The sequence below is a fragment of the Parambassis ranga genome, chromosome 21 (assembly GCF_900634625.1).
Source record: "Parambassis ranga chromosome 21, fParRan2.1, whole genome shotgun sequence".
Classification (NCBI taxonomy): Eukaryota; Metazoa; Chordata; class Actinopteri; family Ambassidae; genus Parambassis; species Parambassis ranga.
Window position 1 is genome coordinate 6,486,696 of NC_041041.1, and position 21,353 is coordinate 6,508,048.

The 21,353-nt window shown below is 39.8% G+C and overlaps 3 protein-coding genes and 1 long non-coding RNA gene across 4 annotated transcripts; all 4 read left to right on the top strand.

The window, feature by feature from the left end:
- LOC114426654 (interferon-induced protein 44-like) lies at positions 1–4,092 on the top strand. Its single transcript, XM_028394193.1, has 9 exons — positions 1–37; positions 171–222; positions 647–658; positions 755–788; positions 1,221–1,422; positions 1,593–1,745; positions 1,845–2,013; positions 3,582–3,682; positions 3,761–4,092. The coding sequence occupies exons 2-9, from the start codon at positions 204–206 to the stop codon at positions 3,920–3,922; spliced, it is 852 nt and encodes a 283-aa protein (XP_028249994.1). The 5' UTR covers positions 1–37; positions 171–203; the 3' UTR covers positions 3,923–4,092.
- A 7,937-nt stretch (positions 4,093–12,029) lies between these two features.
- LOC114426685 (uncharacterized) lies at positions 12,030–12,537 on the top strand. The gene is made up of 3 exons (XR_003669385.1): positions 12,030–12,040; positions 12,205–12,225; positions 12,424–12,537. It is a non-coding gene; the product is annotated as an uncharacterized LOC114426685 (long non-coding RNA).
- Positions 12,538–12,584: 47 nt separating this feature from the next.
- Positions 12,585–15,375, top strand: LOC114426639 (interferon-induced protein 44-like). The gene is made up of 6 exons (XM_028394172.1): positions 12,585–13,237; positions 13,777–13,978; positions 14,277–14,429; positions 14,506–14,674; positions 14,929–15,029; positions 15,100–15,375. Exons 1-6 carry the CDS (start codon positions 13,074–13,076, stop codon positions 15,259–15,261), a joined length of 951 nt encoding a protein of 316 aa, XP_028249973.1. The 5' UTR covers positions 12,585–13,073; the 3' UTR covers positions 15,262–15,375.
- A 19-nt stretch (positions 15,376–15,394) lies between these two features.
- LOC114426662 (succinate--CoA ligase [ADP-forming] subunit beta, mitochondrial) lies at positions 15,395–21,195 on the top strand. Its single transcript, XM_028394208.1, has 5 exons — positions 15,395–15,584; positions 16,623–16,765; positions 17,498–17,618; positions 19,169–19,257; positions 19,556–21,195. Exons 1-5 carry the CDS (start codon positions 15,425–15,427, stop codon positions 19,628–19,630), a joined length of 588 nt encoding a protein of 195 aa, XP_028250009.1. The 5' UTR covers positions 15,395–15,424; the 3' UTR covers positions 19,631–21,195.
- The last annotated feature ends 158 nt before the right edge of the window (positions 21,196–21,353 follow it).

A 21,353-nucleotide genomic window follows, 5' to 3' on the forward strand; every position in this document is an offset into this window, starting at 1 on the left:
GCATCCCTCTGTCATTTTTCACATCAGCATCATCAAGGTAAGACGTCTTCTCTAACATATTCATATTTATTAAGCTCAACATTTCTGAGAATACATGTATTTTCATTGATATCTACCAGTTCTGATGTGAGTTACCTGCAGTAACTAACTTCACAATGGTTTTATTTCAGGGACTTCACTGTAATTTCTATTCTTTTCCAGCCATGGGTGATTCAGAATCTAGTAAGTGACATGAACCCAGACGCACAGCACAGTTCACACACGATTCTTGCTTTTATTCTCATTAGATGCTGCTGCATTTCATTAGCCATTTGAAATGAGTCTGTTTACATTAACTCAGCTTTCTTTCTATTTATTAGTATTTTACTGTTGGATTCTGCTGAATATCATCTTATTTTATAATATGGAAGAGGATCAGGGCCACTAAAAAAAAAAAAGGGCATGGCTTTTTCTGACATTAATTTCAAAGCCATGACCTTTTTTTATTTTCCAGTGGCTCTAATCATCATCATTTAAGCAATAAAAATAAATGCATAATGCAATGCAATTTTTAGAATTGATATGATAGATTTCTTTATGTTGCTGATCCTGAATTATTAACTGTACAATTAACCTTTACAATGTACTGCTTTGTCTTTCTCTGTAGGACCTGATTCCAGTAAGTTAGACCATAATTTCTGTAATTATCATTACTATTATTATTGTCTCCTTAAAAAAATTAACTCTTTAATGTTTCCTCTTTCATCCATACCAGCTCTTTGCACTCCATGGAGACGGGTAGAATGGGAGTGAGTAAATGACTTAATTTGTAGACATTGTACTAGCTGCTGATAGTAGAAAATCAAGAGCAATAGGATGATCATTGATTTATCTTTGTGTTTAGGAACCAGAGCTGCAGACATTCTATATGGAGTTGATTTATTGATGTATTAATGTATTTTGTATTATAAAAATACAAATACAGAACAAATGTAAAAAATACATGGATTACACACATCAGTACAATTTTATGTAAATAGGCTACAGAACTATTTTATTTTGGCCATTGCCTGCATTAATTGTGCATTTACTGGCACATATATTCATTTAGTCATTCCTTCATTATTGAGTTTAACAGGCTGATGCCTATTCATTATCACTGAGTCCAGACAAGCCTTATTTCCCCCACATATAGTGTCTTTGTGAAAACATCTGTCTTTTTTTTGGCCACGTTTTTACAGAGAAAATCAGCGTTATCTGCAGTATGTGAAGAATTATAAACCTGAAAATGAGGCTTTCACACACATCAGAGTTCTCCTCTACGGGCCAGTTGGCGTTGGAAAGTCCACCTTCATCAATTCTGTCAGCAGTGTCGTTCGAGGGAAAATGGCCAATCAAGCCCTGACCAGTGCAAGAACGGCTGAAGTCAGTTTCACTAGAACGGTATGTATTTATATATATATATATATATATATATATATATATATATATATATATGCTAGCTATGTATATTTCTGAAAGCTAGAAAGCAGGATTGAGGATACTGAAATTGCTTTAAGTGTTCCTTTTATTGTTTTTGAGTGTTGTACATAACTTTTTTATGTGTGTTTCAGTTTAAAACATATACCATCCAGAGAGGAGGCAAAGGGGACTTTTATCCTTTTGTCTTTAATGACATCATGGGTCTGGAGAAAGGAAAAGACAGAGGAGTCCATGAAAATGACATCATACTGGCCTTGAAGGGACATGTGATGGAGGGTTACAAGGTACAAATGACACCTGAATAAAGCAGGTCTGAAATTGTGCTAGTATTAAGTGGTAATTTAGTTGTAGTAATATCTAATTTAACAATTTATATTTTGCAGTTCAATCCTGTATCTCCACTGACACCTAGTGACCATGGCTACGTCTCTGAACCCTCTCCTGATGACAGAGTCCATGTTCTGGTCTGTGTCTACTCGGCTAATGTAGGAGACATGGGAGCTGGAGTTTTACAGGAGATGAGGGAGATTAGAAAGGCAGCCAGTGACTTGGGTGAGAGCAGATTATTATTATTATTATTATTATTATTATTATTATTATTATTATTATTATTATTATTATTATCATTATTATTATTATTGTTATTATTATTATTATTATTATTATTATTATTATTATTATTATTATTATTATTATTATTATTATTAATAATAATAATAATAATAATAATAATAACAATACAATAATAATAATAGCTTTTAACATTTGTAGAGCACCGTTTTTAAGACCCAAAGTGCCATGAATGCACCAACCAAACACAAACTAACATGAGCTGAAACTTATGTTATAGTATGCAGTCATTATTAGGCGGGTTTTGAGTGATTAATTACAACAGATAAATAAAATACCAAATTAATAACAACTTCATCACAATATGCTGTAAATAAACATATTTGTGGCTCAAGGATCATCAAGTCAATGTAGGAACAAATTAAGTATCAATTATGTATAAAATAATAATAATTTTAGAGTCTCAGCAGAAACAGAAACATGAACTGTAAAGTTGATCCACCAGAACTAAAACAATGTGATCACCTGGAGTCATGTGTATAATGGTCCGTTTTGACTACTTTTAATTTTATCTTTATATTTCAGCTTAAAAATGGTTCACCTTGCTTTGTTTGGTGTCATTCTTTTCAGTACAACCCCACAAGTGTGACTATGGTGTTGTTTTTTCATTTTGACATACTGTGTTAACACAATGGACCTAAAATCACACAAAAAATATAAAATCAGAGTGGGAAAAAGTTAGATTTTTTACTGTGCAAACCACAAACATGTTTAACAAATTATTTTTATAACTTAGAATGCTTATGCAAATTGTACATTTAAAAAAATATGTACAAATGTAGCAAAAAACAAAATTATTTACAACTATTTACCCTTGAATGCAGTAAATGCCTCGTTTTTTGTACAGCTATTTACAAGTATTATATACAGTACAGGTGTCACACAAATTATTTGTGCCACTTCAAAAAGCAGTTCCTGTCCACCACAACACAGAGGGGCACATCACAGGCCTGACACTTCCAGGGTGTCATCGGATCATGACGGATCATGACGTCATCAAACTCAGACGCTGTCCACGTGTCTCCCTCTGCGCCTTCCAGTTCAAAGAAGAGCCGCACTGCCTGCTCCACATTCAAAGGCCGTCTCATGGTGCACAAAACAATAAAACGACTAAATCACACTGCACTACACACTGAACACACTTCACCACACACTAGCTATACACTCCAAACACGCTAAATATCACAAATCTGTCCATTGTCAAAACTCGCTATCGCTATCACTGTCTGTCATTCGCCGGCGTTTCTCCCACAATCTTCCCTTAGCAACTAAATTCCACGTGGTGCCATAAACATTTTCTGATTGGTTGCGTCAGCGACGCTGTGTCTTGCTGCTACGTCATCTTAAATTGGCCATGCGAAAAAGACGCGCAGGCGCGTCAATTGACTCCAGCGAATTGCAGTTAGAAACGGTTTATGTCAGACATGTTTCTGAATAGATGAGCTATTCTTAACGTAATCTGAGAAAAAGGTCAATCTGTGTATCTACAGGTATTCCACAGATCGCTGTCCTCACAAAAATTGATGAGGCCTGTGGGGAAACTGAAAAAGATCTGAGTAACATATTCAAGAGCAAATATGTGAAGGAAAAGGTGAGTTTCAGACAAATCTGTTTACACAATAAACACAATTTAACACTCAAACTGAAATCTTTCTTCTTTGAAACGTAGATTGAGGAATTCAGCAGAAACCAGGGGATTCCCATCAACTGCATCTTTCCTGTGAAGAACTACTGTACAGAAACCCTGCTGGATGATCATGTCGACACTCTGATCCTGAGTGTACTGAGAGCTATCATTGACTTTGGAGAGGACTTTGCAAACACACTGTAAACCTTCAGAACCTGCTGCAGGGCTGCATGGGAAATATCACATGATAAAAATTAAGAAAACATTTGTCCCACAATGGGGAAATTGTATTATTACACAGATGCAGTAGCAAAAAGTAAGATAAGATAAAACAATATGCACTGCTCAAAAATAAAGGGAACATTAAAATAACACCTCCTAGCTCTCAATTAATGAAATATTCCAGTTGAAAATCTTATCTCATTACATAGTGTAATACAAAATAACATAAAAATGTTGAAATGATCAATATAAATCAAAATTATTAACCCATGGAGGTCTGGAATTGGAACCATACTCAAAATGAAAGTGGAAAATCACATTACAGGCTCATCCAACTTGAGTGGAAGTTCCTCAAGGCAAGTCAAAATGAGGCTCAGTAGTGTGTGTGTGCCTGTATAGCTGTGTTCCAATTCAGGGTCTGCATCCTTCAGAGGACGCAGCCTGCGTGGTCTCAGAAGGCTGTGTCAATTCAATTCAGTTTTATTTATATAGCGCATATTACAATCAGAAATTGTCTCAAAGCGCTTCACAGAAACTCAGAGCGTGAGACCCAGAACCCAAACCCCCCTAAGAGCACTGTGGCAAGGAAAAACTCCCTTTAAGAGGAAGAAACCTTGAGCAGGACCCGTCAACTTAAGGGGGAACCAGTCCTGCTGCTAGTCGGCCGGGTAGAGGAGGAGAAGAAGAGGGAGACAGAGAGGATGAAGGAAGGAGAGAGAGAGAGAGAGAGAGGAGCAAACATGATACAAACATGGTACAGTACAGAGAAAACATGACAGCAAGATGAAACAGTGATTATATTGTAATGGATATCTATATATATCGTCAGTCCATAAGTAGTGATAGTAGTTTGATAGCAAAGATGAGCAGCAGGGGCTAGTGAAGTCGATGAGCACAGGAGAGATCAGGGGCCGGACTGCAGGTCAGCATGGTCAGCATGGGTGTTGAGACCTGTAAAGAGACAGAGAGCGAGGCACAGAACTACGAGGAAGACAGTAAACACAGATTATGAGACGATATTACCCAGTATGATCCAGACTAAGGAGAGTAGAGGAGAGGTCAGAGGGTGAGAGGGAAACTGCTCAGTGGATCATGTTTGTGCCCCCCGACAACGTAGGCCTAGAGCAGCATAGCTGTGCTACACACTAGGTCTAAGGCTAACTGTACGCCTTACTAAACAGAAAAGTTTTAAGTCTAGTCTTAAAGGTGGAGGCAGTGTCTGCCTCTCGGACCCAGATTGGTAACTGGTTCCATAATAGCGGTGCCTGATAGCTGAAAGCTCGTCCTCCCATTCTGCTTCTATGAATCCTAGGAACTACAAGTAAACCTGCACTCAGAGATCTGAGTGTCCTATTAGGAACATATGGTACAATCAGGTCCTGCAGATACAATGGAGCAAGTCCATGAAGAGCGTTGTAGGTTAGAAGAAGGATCTTGAAGTGTATTCTTGAGTCCACTGGGAGCCAGTGAAGAGACGCTAGAACAGGAGAGATATGATCCCTTTGGCTGCTTCCTGTCAGAACTCTAGCTGCTGCGTTCTGGATCAGTTGCAGACTGTTGATGGAGTAATGTGGACATCCTGACAATAAAGAGTTGCAGTAGTCCAGTCTTGAAGTGACAAAAGCATGGATGAGCTTTTCAGCATCACTCTGAGAGAGGATGCTCCTGATCTTAGTAATATTACGCAGGTGTCCTCCTGAGGATCCTCAACCGTTGGTAAATGGGACAGTCTAGCCTTTAAAGCACTTCCTGATTGTGGCGCGACGTCATAACTGCTTTTTGTTTTTCCAAGCCCAGGAAAAACAAAAGCAGCAACAGCGACACAACACGGACTATACAACAAATGAGACAACAGACAAACGGGACAACAGTGTGAATTTAGAAATTTTGAATTTTTTAATATATTTATTTGTTGTTGGAGGAAGAGGAAGAGAGGCGGCTCCAGTGGCAGCAAAACCGGTGACGGCTCATTTTCTTCAGGCTGGGAGAGGGCAGTGGGGAGGTAACGTTAAGCTGCTATTTAACCCATATTATTGATGATAATTAATATACCAGTTACTGAGCAAACGCTAGCCATATAACCAGTAGATTGACAAATATGATTAAATGTAATTTATATGTTATTCAATTGTAAGACTTGATACAGGGTCTGTTTGTAATTTTAATACTTTAAATTAAATAGCTAAATGTGTAAGAACCCTGCAAATAACCCTGAAACCACTGCTTTAATGTGTCATTAAGCATCAGCGCTGCACGTCACCTTTGTGCCTCTGGTATGTCACTACACCAGAGAATTACTGCTGGGTGGAGGAGAGTGGGGCTCCCTGGCAGGACCAGCTGTCTGTCCTGGAGGAGGTGTACTGACCATCATCACCTTTGGAGGGTGAGGATACATATTTTATAGCTATTCATGTTTTAAGCTGCTTTGAAAACCGCTCTGTTGAAGTAATTAGGGCCCGAGCACCAAATGGTGCAAGAGCCCTATTGAAATGCAAGCGTTTTTTATTATTATTATACTTGATTATTCTTCCGGCTCCGGCATCGCGTTTTTGACCCCGTGAACGTGCTCAAAAACTCACCAAACTTGGCACAAAATTGTCCCCCGACGAAAATCGCAACTTGCCACTGTCACCATTGGTGGGCGTGTCCACATGACTCTGCAGCGCCCCCTAAAGTGTGAAAATATTCACCGCAAGTGCTACAGACTTCAGACTCGGTACACTGATGTATCGCCTTGTGACAAGAAAAAAAGCCATTTTGCAAAAACCACGCCATGTTCCAATTTGCACTTCCCGCGGTTTTGTGCCCTCCCCCTAGGGGACTTGCTCCGTTGGGCTGAAAATTGCTGTGCTTGCCCTTAAGGGGTCAAGGACCAACAGTTATCAAAACCGCAGCACTTCGTCATACGGTCTGGCTGTGGCGCCCCCACGAAGTTGACCCTTCGCCAACACACAGGAAATTGATGTTTTTGTGGCTGTATCTCCCACATACTTCATCCAGTGTGGATCAAAAAAATCAGGCATGCTGAGCCTGTCATTCTGAACAGATTGATATAATTTAATGCACATGCGGGCGTGGCCACATGGCTCTCCAGCGCCCCCTACTTTGACATGTGGGTTGCACTTTCACCTACACACATGAAAATTGGTACACATATGTAACACCTGTAGCCGTGAAAAAAAGTCTCTTGGAGGTATCCTCTAAAATGCACAGGAAGTCCGCCATTTTGGAAAAACCATGCCATTTTGCATTTTTTTCTCCCCACACTTTTACGAACTCCTCATAGTGGATTTGTCCAATCCATCTGAAACTTGATCTGTTTACTCTTAAGGCATTAGGGACCAGACGTTATCAAAAACGCAGCACTTCGTCACACGGTCTGGCTGTGCCGCCACCACGAAGTTGACCCTTCGCCAACGCACAGGAAATAGATGTGTTTGTGAATGTATCTCCCACATACTTCATCCAATAGAAACTTTACAGTCATGTGTAGTGTAGTGTCACAGGTGTGGTTTGATTCCTTTTTGGTTTGTCCCTCTGCCCTGATGAGCCTCAGTCTTGTCAGTATTTATTTATTTTGCAGGGCCATCCCAACCCATCTCACCTACTGAACTGGCAACATATTTTATAACTAATTTTAAACATGGTATATGGATCCTACTCTTTTTGTAATTAAATCTTCTTTTTATGGTACCCGACCCTTGCCCTGTGTGTGAGTCAAACCTGTGTGCCCTTTTTCATTTCCCGGGTTGAGGCCCTCACCTCCCTGGGTGGCATTGTTGGCACCCTTTTTCCCCTCCCCTCCTGAGCTCCATCACATTTGTAAATAGTATTTTCTGCTGATCTTTTATAAATAATAAACTGTACATTTTCATAATGCCCACTGGTAAATAGTTAGAAATGTTCAAAGTGTATCTTTGTAAACATTGTACATAACAGAACAATAAATGATTTACTGTTGTCACTGAGAAGTTCAAAAGTTTACTTAAATTATAAATAGGTAATAAAACACATAATGTAACAAGGTGAGAAGAGTTTAAGAACACAAAGACAATAACAATGTAATATACAATTTAATAAGTAACCATTTAAATAACACAACATCAAACAAAAATCACAGCCTGTCCACCATCCTCTCCAATGAGCTGAAGTCTGTCCATTCTTTCTCTGCTCTCTCTCTCTCTCTCTCTCTCTCCAGCCTCATCTCCTCCGTTATCAATTGTAAGATTTCATCTGTTTCCCTCTGCTCCTCCTACAACAAAATGACAACAGGCAAAATGACCGTTTGATGTAATAACGATAATATTGCATGTTTTTTAATGCTGCTATCACTACTAGCATTTTAAAAATCCCTCAAACTACTGCCCTTTACTTACGTTTAAATGTGATTTCGGCACTACTGCTGGTGCCGCTCGCTTCGTCCGTCATTGTACTGTTGAAAAAAATAGGCCCGCAAAGCATCTTGGGATATGTAAGGCCACGAAGGATGGTAGCGATGCATCCTTGAATTCAGACAAAAGGAGGACGCATTTTAAGGACCCTTTGAGTTTTGGCGAATTGGGACAGCCTTCGCACAGCATCTGGATGAGCGGCTGGATGAGCTGCACTACACTACTTGATAATTGCCTCTCATTTCCACCTGTTGTCTGTTCCATTTGCACAACAGCAGCTGAAACTGATTCACAGTCAGTGTTGCTTCCTAACTGGACAGGCTGATTTCACAGAAGAGTGATTGACTTGTAGTTACATTGTTTTTTAAGTGTTCCCTTTATTTTTTGAGCAGTGTACATGGTATTAGAGCCATTTATTTATGTTGTAATCTTTATTTACATTGTATATATTAATAGAAGGAAGCACCGGTAGTTAATTATCAACAAAGTGATGTCAAATCCGTTTAATTATGATCAGCTGTTCATGCTCAGGGAAAAACATTTTGGAAGATGGGGCATTGATGCGGTCTTTGACCTGATGTAAATATAATTTGTTTTTGTTTGTGGATACAAATTGAAGTCAAAATAAAACAATGGATTGAGCCAAGTCTTCAGTGTAATTTTTGTGAGTCACGGAAGCGGAGCCCTGTTTTGATGGCGAGATTTTTAAACAACATGAACGGCAGAATACATAACCTACTATTCCATTATAAAGTAAACTAACAATACATTATACAATAGAGGTAACATTAGAGTAGGATACATAACATTTACCACCAATAAAACATACAGTAAAGTTATGATAACAAACAGGTATTGCACAGTTGAGTGCAGGGAGAAGTGGTTAGTTAGTGGTTAGCTGTACATAGTGCATCAAGCAATCATGCTTGTACAAAGACCTTTTCTTTTTGGAAGAAAAGGTCTTTGCTCCTCTTCCTCTTCTGTTGTCCTTTTGTTGAATTGTTCTTCTTCATTTACAACACAAACACGCCTCATCTTGTAGATGGATTTCACCATTGCTGATTGTCATGATGGGGTGTCCAGCCTGAAATATCTCAGTATCCAGTAACGGTCTGGATGGATTACTGTGATGTTTAGATGACACACAGCCAGTTTCAAGTAAAGAAATTTAGCGGTAAACTCTCACAGTGTGACTGCTCTATCTGACACGATCTAAAAGGAAAGAAGAGAGAACATTTTTCTTTGTCTTTAAAGAAGATATTAGTCTGGAGAAAGAGACTGCATCATCACTGTGATGATCGCTGCTTCAGCTGGTTTGGTTTTCATTTAATCCTTGATGTTCCTGGTTGTTTTAGTGAAATTGAACTTTTCCTGGTTTATTTTGCCCTGTTTTGGTTGGTTCCTGTTTGCTTTCCTTGTTTATCTTTGTGTGTTGTACTTCCTCCTTATCGATTGCCTGCCTCAACCTTATTGTTCTCACCTTTGTCACATTAATAAACCTCTTAGTGCTCTCCCCTGTCAGAGTGTGTGATACTTTGAATGGAGACATTGCAGCAGTGTCACCATGACAACTTAACCTCCACAGATCTGTTAAACCAGGGGTGACCAAACTGCGGTCTGTGGTCGGATTTTCTATGGCCCGCGGATTCTATCTGTTACGTGCCAGTACTCGTTTGTTGTGTGTATGTCTGTGTCTCTGCTTTCTGTGCAGGTTCCCAATGCTTCCAGTGAACCAAGTGGATCATCCACAACCTGATCTCACAGAAATACGTGACATACACACGAATTGTTAACACTGAATTACGTGACACCGACACAAAAAGTAGTGAAATTACGTGCAGGCACCACGGAAAACTGTCTCCATAGAAAGTCAATGCGGGGCATTTTCGTAGGGACACCACGTTTTTAATACGTGTGGACAGCACGGACATGAGCGCCAATAGAAATGAATGAGCCAATTTGATTACAGTCATGTCGCTCTGACAATTCACGCATTTCTCTAAGCGATTTGGCCCTTAATAAACCTTTTTAGGAAACGATCACTATTATATTATTCTAAGATGTGTGTGTGGAAATTGATTATTATTGACAACATGTAAAGTGATTGAAACAGCACTATGTGTGAGTATATACATGAAAGTGTGTTTACCTCTGGAGGAAGTGGAGGCAGCTGCTTGGAAACAGGGCACTCAGGTCTTCCCTGGTCACAGACACAAAGATATAACATCACAGAGCTTCATTGAAGTGAACTCATGCATTCATTTTTGGTGACAGTAATATTTCAGTTTTAATGCATCATTTATCATAATTGGCTAATACGGCTGTTTTAATAATTAGTAGCCCTTAGCAATTATCAGGGGAGTTCTTGAGCTATGGCTAAATACATATAGGCTACTTTGTCCAGTGAGCTGTGATGTCTGACCACCATATTGAATCACTTGATCTGTGATGGAATTTATTTGAATTCCAAAGAAAATGTGTTCAGATTTTCAGTTCAGTTATAAACAAAAACATGTTTCTAATATCACCATAACCTTTGACCAGCAAATTAAAATCAGTTCATCCATGTGTCTTTAATGAACATTTCTATTGAATGTAATTTCAATGTCCTAACACTTCCCTTATGTTCGCTAACCAAAATTATTAAAACATGGAAAGGTATATGTATAAGGGACTTTGTGTTGCTCTCAGATCTTATCTTATCTTATCTTATCTTATCTTATCTTATCTTATCTTATCTTATCTTATCTTATCTTATCTTATCTTATCTTACCTGTGATGATGGATCCATGGATGGATAATCTGGGAAAACAGATTTGGTGTTAGACAAGCAGACAGATGTCTGTGTATGTGTGTGTGTAGAAAGATGTGAGGGATTACAGGAAGAGCTTTGATAACTTTGATAAGTTAATCATTGCTTTAAAAGTGTACATATAACAAAATAAATGTGGTGCTTCTGTCATGTGGGCTCCTCTTACTGTCAGCCATGATTTGATCTGAAGATGAAGATGAAGAGAGATGAAAACTGACATGAAGAAGAAATAAATCAATAAAAAATACATAATATTATTAGAATTTTTTCAATGCCAAATCTCGGTTTATTGCTAATTTAGTAGATTTAGTGTTACTTTTAGCTTTTCCAATGTTTTATTCTCAATGCTATCTATCTATCTATCTATCTATCTATCTATCTATCTATCTATCTATCTATCTATCTATCTATCTATCTATCTATCTATCTATCTATCTATCTATCTATCTATCTATCTCAGAAGAGAAACACCTACCTTGCCTGAAGAGCTGTTGCTGCTGCAGAGTGAAGAATGAAAGTGGAAACTGAACGACAGCATGCTTTTATAGGGCATAGGAAAACTTTCAGTTTCATTTTCTCAAAACTCAAAACACTACATTTTGAACTCAAATAATATTTTTTTCCCCTACCATTATTTATACTATCACATTCATCTCAAAATTTCTGAGAAATCACATCACAACTGTAGATTATGAATTATGAGCAGAGCATTTGTGTGACACCTTTTACATCCTTAAACAAATAATTAATCCTCCCCCCAGACCCCCAAAGGATTTCTTGTAAACCATGTGACTTATCATGGTATACAAACTGAAAGGAAAAGTGCAAGAGTGCTCTATAAATAGGGGTCTTCAGCTGCCACATTCCTCAATCCCTTTTCTCTGCAGCATCATCAAGGTAAGACTTCTTCTCTAACATATTTATATTTATTAAGCTCAACATTTCTGAGAATACGTGTATTTTCATTGATATCTACGAGTTCTGATGTGAGTTACCTGCAGTAACTAACTTCATAATGGTTTTATTTCCGGGACTTCACTGTAATTTCTATTCTTTTCCAGCCATGGGTGGTTCAGAATCTAGTAAGTTACATGAAACCACATGCACAGCATTGTTCAAAGCTGCTTTTAATCTCTATTAGATGATGCAGCAATTCATTAGCCTTTTGAAATGTGTCTGTTTACACATAATGTATTATTATTTTACTTGATTTTACTTGATTAATTCTGTGTGCTATGTTCCTTATTTTCTGCTGCATATTATTTTATTTTATATGACAGAAGAGGATCAGGGCCACTGGCAAAAAAGGTTGCTTCTTCTGTGATTAGAGTCAGAATTCTAACTTTTTTCTCAGAATTCTGACTCAAGCAGCTCTTAGGACTCCGTGGAGACAGGTATCATGGGTGTTATGGCGTTCATGTTCTTTAAATCTTGCCACTAAAACAGGGCTCCGCTTCCTTGACTCACACACGTTCCAAAAATGACAAACTGAAGCTCGGCTCAATCCATTGTTTTGTTTGGCTTCAATTTGATTCCACAAAATTAAATAAAGTTTACGTGAGGTCAAAAACCGTGTCGATGCCCCATCCTCCACAATGTCTTTCCCCGAGCAAACAAAGCATCTGTTCCCCCCTCACCTGGTGATAAAACAGCTGATCCTAATTTGACATCACTTTGCCAATTACTAGACTTCATTTTATCGATATAGAAAACGTAAATAAAGAACATAAATAAATGGCTCTAACAATGGGGGTGAGTAAATTACTTCATTTGTAGACACATGAAATTGGTTTATCTTTGTGTTTAGGTTCAAGGTAAAGCTGCAGACATTCTGTCAAACATTTTTAACTTTGTAGGGAGTTAATGTATTGCTTTATTGGTGTTTTTTGTATTATTATTGTTGGGAGTTTCAGGTAAAAGGAGGATCCAGATGCGGATTCAGAAAACAAAATTAGATTTATTACACTGTTCGATTGTATTCAAACTCAAAACGTCCTTCTTGAGGAGATCCAGCCACTTGCTGTGGAGGAAGGCACGCCAGGGGAGCAGCAGCCACAGGGAGGAAGCGCCTCTGTCGAAACAGGAAAAAGCCAGGTGAATAACAAAGCTTCTACAGAAGAAGACAGGAGAGAATCAGTACTACCGCTGAAGATTTGACGAAGAACTGGCGGCGAACTGGGCCAGATGCAGGTGTTAAGTACTGGTGGACTAATCACAGGATCACCCTCCGGTGTGAATCATCTGCTGAACTCCACCCCACCTGCTGCTGCCACCGAGCGCCCTGGCGTGCCTGAAAGAAAAAAAAAGACAGCAAAAAGGCCCAGCGGGCCAAAACCCTAACAATTATAAAAAAATACAAATGTAAAAACACATGAATAAAAATATTACGCACATCAGTACAACTTTAAATAAATGCAGAACTTAATTTACATGTAAACTAATCTCATATTTTATATTGGTCATTGCCCACATTATTATGCATTTACTGGCACATTCATTCATTTAGTCATTCCTTTATTATTGATATTGACAGTTTGATCATTGAGATGACATGTTGACCAGGCATGCCTTTTCCCCCACATACAGTGTCTTTGTGAAAACGTCTGTCTTGAATCTTTGCCACATTTTTACAGAAACAATGCGAGTGATCTGGATTATGTGAAGAATTATAAACCTGAAAATGAGGCCGTCAGACACATAAGAGTTCTCCTCCATTGCCCAGTTGGTGTTGGAAAGTCCACCTTCATCAATTCTGTCAGCAGTGTCGTTCGAAGGAAAGTTGTGATTCCAGCTTTGGCCAGTTCAGACAACTCTGAAATCAGTTTTACTAAAGAGGTGTGTAAACTCATGTCTATCCACTTATGTGTTGGCACATATTCAGTGTTGCATGTGCACTACACTCACACCAAGCTGATAAAGATCTTTGAAAGCTAGAAAGCAGCAGACTTTTGATGAAGCCGAAGGGCAAATATGAGCATTAAAGCAATACCAAAATATTTGCACATGCAAAAAGTGAACCTCTAAATATACTTAAAACACCTATAACTGTCAGAGCTTTCTCACAGGAGGCTGATTGGTCTAGAATTTGTTTTGCAGAAGGTGCACCACAATCATTTGTGTGTGTGTGTTTCAGTTTAAAACTCATACCATCCAGAGAGAAGGCAGAGGGAACATTTATCCTTTTGTCTTTAATGATGTCATGGGTCTGGAGGAAGGAACAGGAAGAGGGGTCCATGTCAACGACATCAAACTGACCTTGGAGGGACATGTAGAGGAGGGTTACAAGGTACAGATGTCACACCTAACGCATGCGTAAAACTCAGACATGCAATAGTTGTAATTTAAATCTTTTCATTCTGCAGTTCAATCCTGTATCTCCACTGACACCTAGTGACCATGGCTACGTCTCTCAACCCTCTCCCGATGACAGAGTCCATGTTCTGGTCTGTCTCTACTCGGGTAATGCAGGAGACATGAAAGATGGTTTTTTGCAAAAGATGAGGGAGATTAGAGAGGCAGCCAGTGCTTTGGGTAAGACCAGATTAATAAAGCACTAATGATAGTTTCATCATGATCATTTCATAATATTCACATATTTGTCACTCAGGGGTCAGTAATTAGACCCCGTTCACACTGGGGAAATCAATCTGGATATATCCGGATAGACCTCGATCCATGGATCTAGCCGGTTTGGCTTACATCTCTAGCTGGATTGACTTTCTCCAGTGTGAACTGGGCCTAAGTCAATGCAGGCACAATATCTGAGTCAATCTGTGTATCTACAGGTATTCCACAGATCGCTGTCCTCACAAAAATTGACCAGGCCTGTGGGCAAGTTGAAAAAGATCTGAAAAACACATTCAAGAGCAAATATGTGAAGACAAAGGTGAGTTTCAGCTGAACATTTGAACAATTGAACACAACTTAAACTGAAACCTTTATTATTTCAAACTTAGATTGAGGATTTCAGCAGAAAAGTGGGAATTCCCCTCAACTGCATCTTTCCTATGAAGAACTACTGTTCAGAAACCCTGCTGGATGATGATGTCGACACTCTGATCCTGAGTGTACTGAGAGCTATCATTGACTTTGGAGAGGCCTTTGCGAACACACTGTAAACCTACAGAACCTGCTGCAGGGCTGCATGACAAACAGCATAATAACCACATGTAAAACAATAGCAGGCTGATTTTACTTATGCATCTAGTAGTGACCGAGTTCATCGAAGCAGAGACTTTATATTCTAATGGCAGAACCTCATGTGTATCTTTGTCTGCAGTGATGTGCATGGACGCCAAAATCAACTTTGACTCTAATGCAGCATACCGACAAAAGAAGGTGTTTGACATGCAGGACTGGACTCAGGAGGACCCCCGGGACCGCCAGGCTGCCAGGGCTGATCTCAACTACATCGGCTTGGATGGAACCATCGGCTGCCTGGGTCAGTGTCATGACAGTATCTCAATTAGTTATGTATGAAAAAAAAGCAATATCTGCTGGTTCCAGCCCCTCAGACCTTGTGATTTTTCTGTAGTAAATTAGAGAAGTTGGAATATTGTGGGGGTTTAAAATAAAAGCTCTTGACAAGTCATTTTTTCACATAAATATGACAAGATTCTAATCCTAGGATTAATTTTAAGAGTAGTAATTCCAAAACAAAATTTAAATTGTCACATTTGAAGCAGCAGAAGCAGTTGTCAGATTCAGCCTCAAGTCAAACCCCAACAACAGCAGATACTACTCTTCCCATAATGCACTTGGTGGATTCCTGTGTTCTAATTGTTAAACACAGCCTCATAATTGCTGTGGCCTTTTGGTAATAACTGTAATTACAAATACAAATGCTGCACAACAAAACAGGAAGTGGTTATGGAGGCAACACAAGCCAGAGTTTCTCTGCGTGGCCTGTGCCTTTATCGCCGCTAGTGTGTTCGTCTTCATCCTTCTTCATCCTCCCCCTCCTCCTCCCTACAGACAGCTGGATTTACTTGCACGCTCTCTGTGTTGAGTTGTGCTGTTATATGGCTTTGTTTTGTCAGGAGACAGCCCCCCAACGCTTCTCTCAGTACCACATCATGCTTTATTTCATCGTTCGGCTGAACTGGGCTTTGACGATGACAACTGTGGGTTTAAAAATTCATAGCTGACATGATGTGTTACAACATGTAACCATGAGGGATGAGTTTGTCTTACTGCAGAGTGCAGAGTGTGGATTTTTGAAGTCAGTGCAGCTTTAGTGACCTGTTTTTTAAAAAAACTTTGTTTTGACATAATCTTCAGCAAAGTTTCAGACTTGTCACTGTCGTGAGGTGCATCCCTGAGCTTCTCTAGTTTGAAGAGCATCAGCCTCAGCTTTTTATTCTAACCATATAGTCATGCTTAATACCAGTCTGTTTAACAGAGAGTGTTTTTACCTTTAGATCAGCAAAATAAAATCATGCACCTGCCTGAGCTAACCAATGGGCTTTTTCTTCTCTAGTCAACGGAGCCGGTCTTGCCATGGCCACCATGGACATCATCAAGCTTCATGGTGGCACGCCTGCCAACTTTCTGGACGTAGGAGGTGGAGCCACAGCTCATCAGGTCACAGAGGCTTTCAAACTCATCACCTCTGACAGAAAGGTAAAAACACACCTGCTGCTGCTACCGCTGGCTCTCACTCTGTGCCCCCCTTGTTTTTTCTTGGTGTCTTGTTGTGTTGATTTCAGCAGTTCTAAGTCAAGCTGCACACCCAATTATCCTTTTCAAAAAGGTGCTTTAGTCATTTTTCAAGCTAAAATTGTGGTATTGTGACAACCAGCTCAGCTAGTTAAAGGGCATGAAAAGATTAAATAGTTGAGATGTAAATCAGGCTTGTAAAACATCTCTTTACTTTTCAGAGGTGGTTCAGCTATTTGAGACTTTTATTGACCAAACAATAATAAGAAAGCAATTAGAAGTTGTAGCCCCTGTTGTAATTGATCATCTAAAATTACATGATGGCAATAAGAGGTACAAACAGCAGGTGGCACCAGTTCGCTGGTCGTTACCATTAGACAGGGAAATAGGAAGTATCATGGAAGCCTCTGAAACCCAAATACTAGTTTAGATGCATGCTTACTTTGAGACAGTCTTTGAATGCATCATGTATGTCATAGAACTGAGTGAATCTAATCTTAAAATTGTGACATTTGATCAAACCCGGTTAAATTCTAATGTCTCCCACATTTGCATCATGCAGAATGCAACATCATTCTGTAAGAAATCCTTAATGAAACAAAGTAGCCATGATTGACTAACTTATAATACAGTATTATAATTGAAGCCAAAAAATGTCTGAGTTTAATGTATGTTTTTAATGCGTGTCTCATTCAGGTTCAGGCCATCTTGGTCAACATCTTTGGAGGCATTATGAGGTGTGATGTCATTGCCCAGGGCATCATCATGGCTGTTAGAGACCTGGACCTCAAGATCCCCATCGTAGTACGGTTACAAGGTACAAAACACAGTCGTACAACCAGTGTGGGTCTGGAACCCGGGTCTCCTTACAGGCAGGTGTCCTACTAAAATGTTGTTGCAGCAAAAAGGGAAACTGAAGACAAACAGGATAGGGTTTTGTAACAAATCTATGTGTTTCATGGCTAAACACCTAAAATCAAAAGTTTGCTATGTGCTGGATGGAGCACAGCCTTCAGCCTCACCACTCTAAACGAGCACTTCTCACTTGCAGCTAACAGGCAGCAGCTGGCAGCGCTGAGGGGGGAACTTGTGTCTGTTTCGTTTGATGCTTTCTACTTCAAAGTCTGGCTCCTGAAAACATGCACAGAGCGGCGAACCCAAACGAGCTGTGGATTATTGTGATATACACACTTTTAGGAGGCACTGTACTGTCAGGGGAGGTCGTCCTTTTTGTCTGTACCCGGCCTTCCACAGAACTCCAGCTGGCTGCCAGTTTTATTTTTGCTTCTTAATTCAATTCAGGACGGCGAAATTTGCAAGCACAGTGAAATGGTGTAGTCGGGTGTTTGGAGCCTAAACGGAGCTGACATTTCTCAGTTTTCCTCAGGGCGACATTTTCTGCTCCTGTTTTCTATTTTGAAATCAAGACAGTGTCACCTCAGACTGCCTCTGCTGAGGATCCTGCTGCCAAGATTTTAACTGCAGCACATTTTATATAAATAAAACTTTAGATGAGCTTCAGTTTCATATATTTCTTCTTTAAAGTGCGACTATGCAGTTGTTTTCCCTTATATGCTTACAAAAGCATTTTGATGGCAAATCAGCTCATGTGGGTGGTCACTTCTGCTATGTAACTAAGTGTTTCTTGGAGAAACACAGGGAACTTTACACAACAGGCTTTAAGGCACACATCCGACAAAGGTCACTAGAGCCATTTGAATTAGAAATAAAATAAATATGCAACACTGTTTATGGGAGAGTGTCGTTCCACGACAAGTTATGTGGTATTGTGCATTCAGTATGGGGAGCCTGAGAGCAAACAAACAGAAACACCAAACACTCTGTGTTGCTTTTGATCAGGTCATTGTGCATGATGTATCAGTATGGAATGAAATTCAATTTTTTCCTTCCAGCTTTTGGACACTTTGAGACATAGGTCACACATGATGTGTTCAAGGGCAATTGGAAAGCAAAGTCTGATTCTTCCAGATCGAAGGTCTTTGAATCAGCGTCACCTCATTTTGGGTGTGTTGATGAACTGATGAATCTGGCACACAGCCTGCAGAATCAGCACCTGTGTTGCTTTTCCGGTCTGTGGTTGCCATGGCCACATAGCGAGCCATGATGGCAAGTTTGAAAAGCATCTGCTGGAGGTTGTTCCTTCCTCCCACAGCTGCTGTTAAAGCTGAAAACTACGGAAGCAGCAGCAGCTCGGCCTCACTGTCTGAAAGTCTGTCTTATTAGCAGTAATGTGACTGTAATACGCACACATACTATTTTTGTTTTATGGAAAATGGATAACAGCCTAAACTTTTTGTTCCGCTTTCCCGAAACTCAAGTTGGATACAATTATTGATTTGTTTTTAGGAACGAGAGTGGACGATGCCAAAGCTCTGATCGCTGCCAGTCCGCTGAAAATCCTGGCCTGCGACGACCTGGATGAAGCTGCCAAAATGGTACACACATGATGACACACACAATCAACATAATAAATTTGATGTGATTTACATGGTACACAGGTGCATTGTGGTCTAAAAAGAATTGAAGTACACCTGTGTGTGTGTGCTGTACATGTGGACGTAGAGGGTGTGTGTGTGTGTGCTAATGTCACAGTGAGGTTTGAGTGTCTTCAGATGTATTTTTAGATACATTTAAAAGGACAGTGCTGTTTATTCAGAAATGTTTTTTTTATATATTGATAAAAATGCCTTTACAGACGTTTTAAGTTTCTCTGTCTCTTCCGTCTGTTCAAAGGTTGTAAAGCTTTCTGAAATCGTCACTCTGGCAAAGGAAGCTCAAGTGGACATCAGCTTCCAGCTGCCCATCTAAAGAATCCTCCTCACCCCCTCTCCTCCATCACGTCCCTCTCCTGGACACCCACCACTCCCAAAACCGACAGCAAGATGAAAAACCTCCAGAGAGGACACATAGTTTCCTCTTGACCTCCATTAGACTCTGTGGCGCAATGGCACATATCTGAACAGGTTTCACACTGAACAGAGTTGGCACCCAGTTGTTTTTATTTAGCATGCTTGGTATCTCTGTGTCCTGTCTCACCTCGACCCGACTTTACAATCCTATGTTGCACTTGAGTCGATACGCACAAATCTTCACTCTCTTCCTCTCTGACAGGAAGGCTCATGGTGAGCTGGTCTGTTTTTTTTTTTTTACTTTGGTACCTTTTGGGAACATTTTGTCTGACCTAAGTAACAGAAAAAATAAAGAAACACAGAGGAGCTGAAGTACTTTTTCTGTTTGATTTCAGACGACAGATGAGGAATGATGTGTTAGAGAGTAGAGTAGTCGCTGCAGGAAAGAGCTAAAGAGCTGCATTCTCACCAGTTTCATAAACACCCACCATTTTGCATGAGTGCCTTCCTGGTGTGTTGTCTCTAAGTATTATGTAAAGGTGTGCTGAAAACACACACACACAGGCTGCAGCTTCGCACTTAGGAAAGAGTCTCAGTGTTCTTGTTAATAACGGAACAATACACATCCTCACACTTTAGGACTCGATCACCATGGTTGACTTGAAGGCTTCACATGAAGTGAGCCATGTCCATATTGGTTTGTCTGGAATCTGAGTAGTGGTGTATCGGATTGATGCAGGCTTCCTTCTCTGCGTTTTCCATCTCAGGTGCAGTGAAACTTGTGTGTGGGTGATCATGTAGAAGAATCACAGCTATCTTTACTACAGGGTTTAGGCAGAGGTAGGCACTTCCAAGATGGCGACACCCATGGAAGGTTCATCCATCTTTATTTCCACTCGCAGTGTTTTTTCAGATATACTGACCACATGTTTTGTACACCATTTGAAAATGCTCATAAAACTACTTTTATCCCTAAAATGTCTGAAGCGTATGTTGAGCTGATGTTCACCAGAGAGACTAAAAACCAGACCATACAGCTTATCACATGCAGCCCTCTGTGGAGGTGTCTGTTTAAACTACTGCTGCAGCTTTTTTTCCTCTCTTTGGATCTTTAAAGTTACAAGAAATGGACTGTTGCCTGTGTGAGACACTGGAAATTTCTGTTTATTTATTAGGTTGCTTTTTGGAAAATATAGCTGCTCCAGAGTCAAACAGGCCTCGTGCATGTTCAGTCTGCCATCGCGCCACAGAACGGCAGCCATGTTCTATAGTTCCTTTTTGGTTTCTGTACGGTTGGATGTGTACTCTCAGCCAAACACTAAAGTGGCTGTAGTTATTTTTCTCTTCTTCCTCCTCCTCTTCCTCCCCCCTCCTCCAGAGCTCCGAACACATTGTGAGTTGTAAGTCATTTATTTTATCTTGTAAATAACCAAACTGATGTTCTCGTTATGTAAAATATTTATGCTCCTTGTTAAGAGTACAACAGCAAGAAAAAATAATAAATACAGAGAACACCAGAATGTCTGTGCTTTGTCCAGGGTGCCTGTGTTTTTGGACATGAGGATATACACTGGGGACACAGCTGGGTAAGCAGGTTTTATTTATTTTTTTTATTTAAAGGATCTTTGTTACAGCAGATTGTTCACATATTTCCATCTGTGCACTGCATCAACTCTGATGGA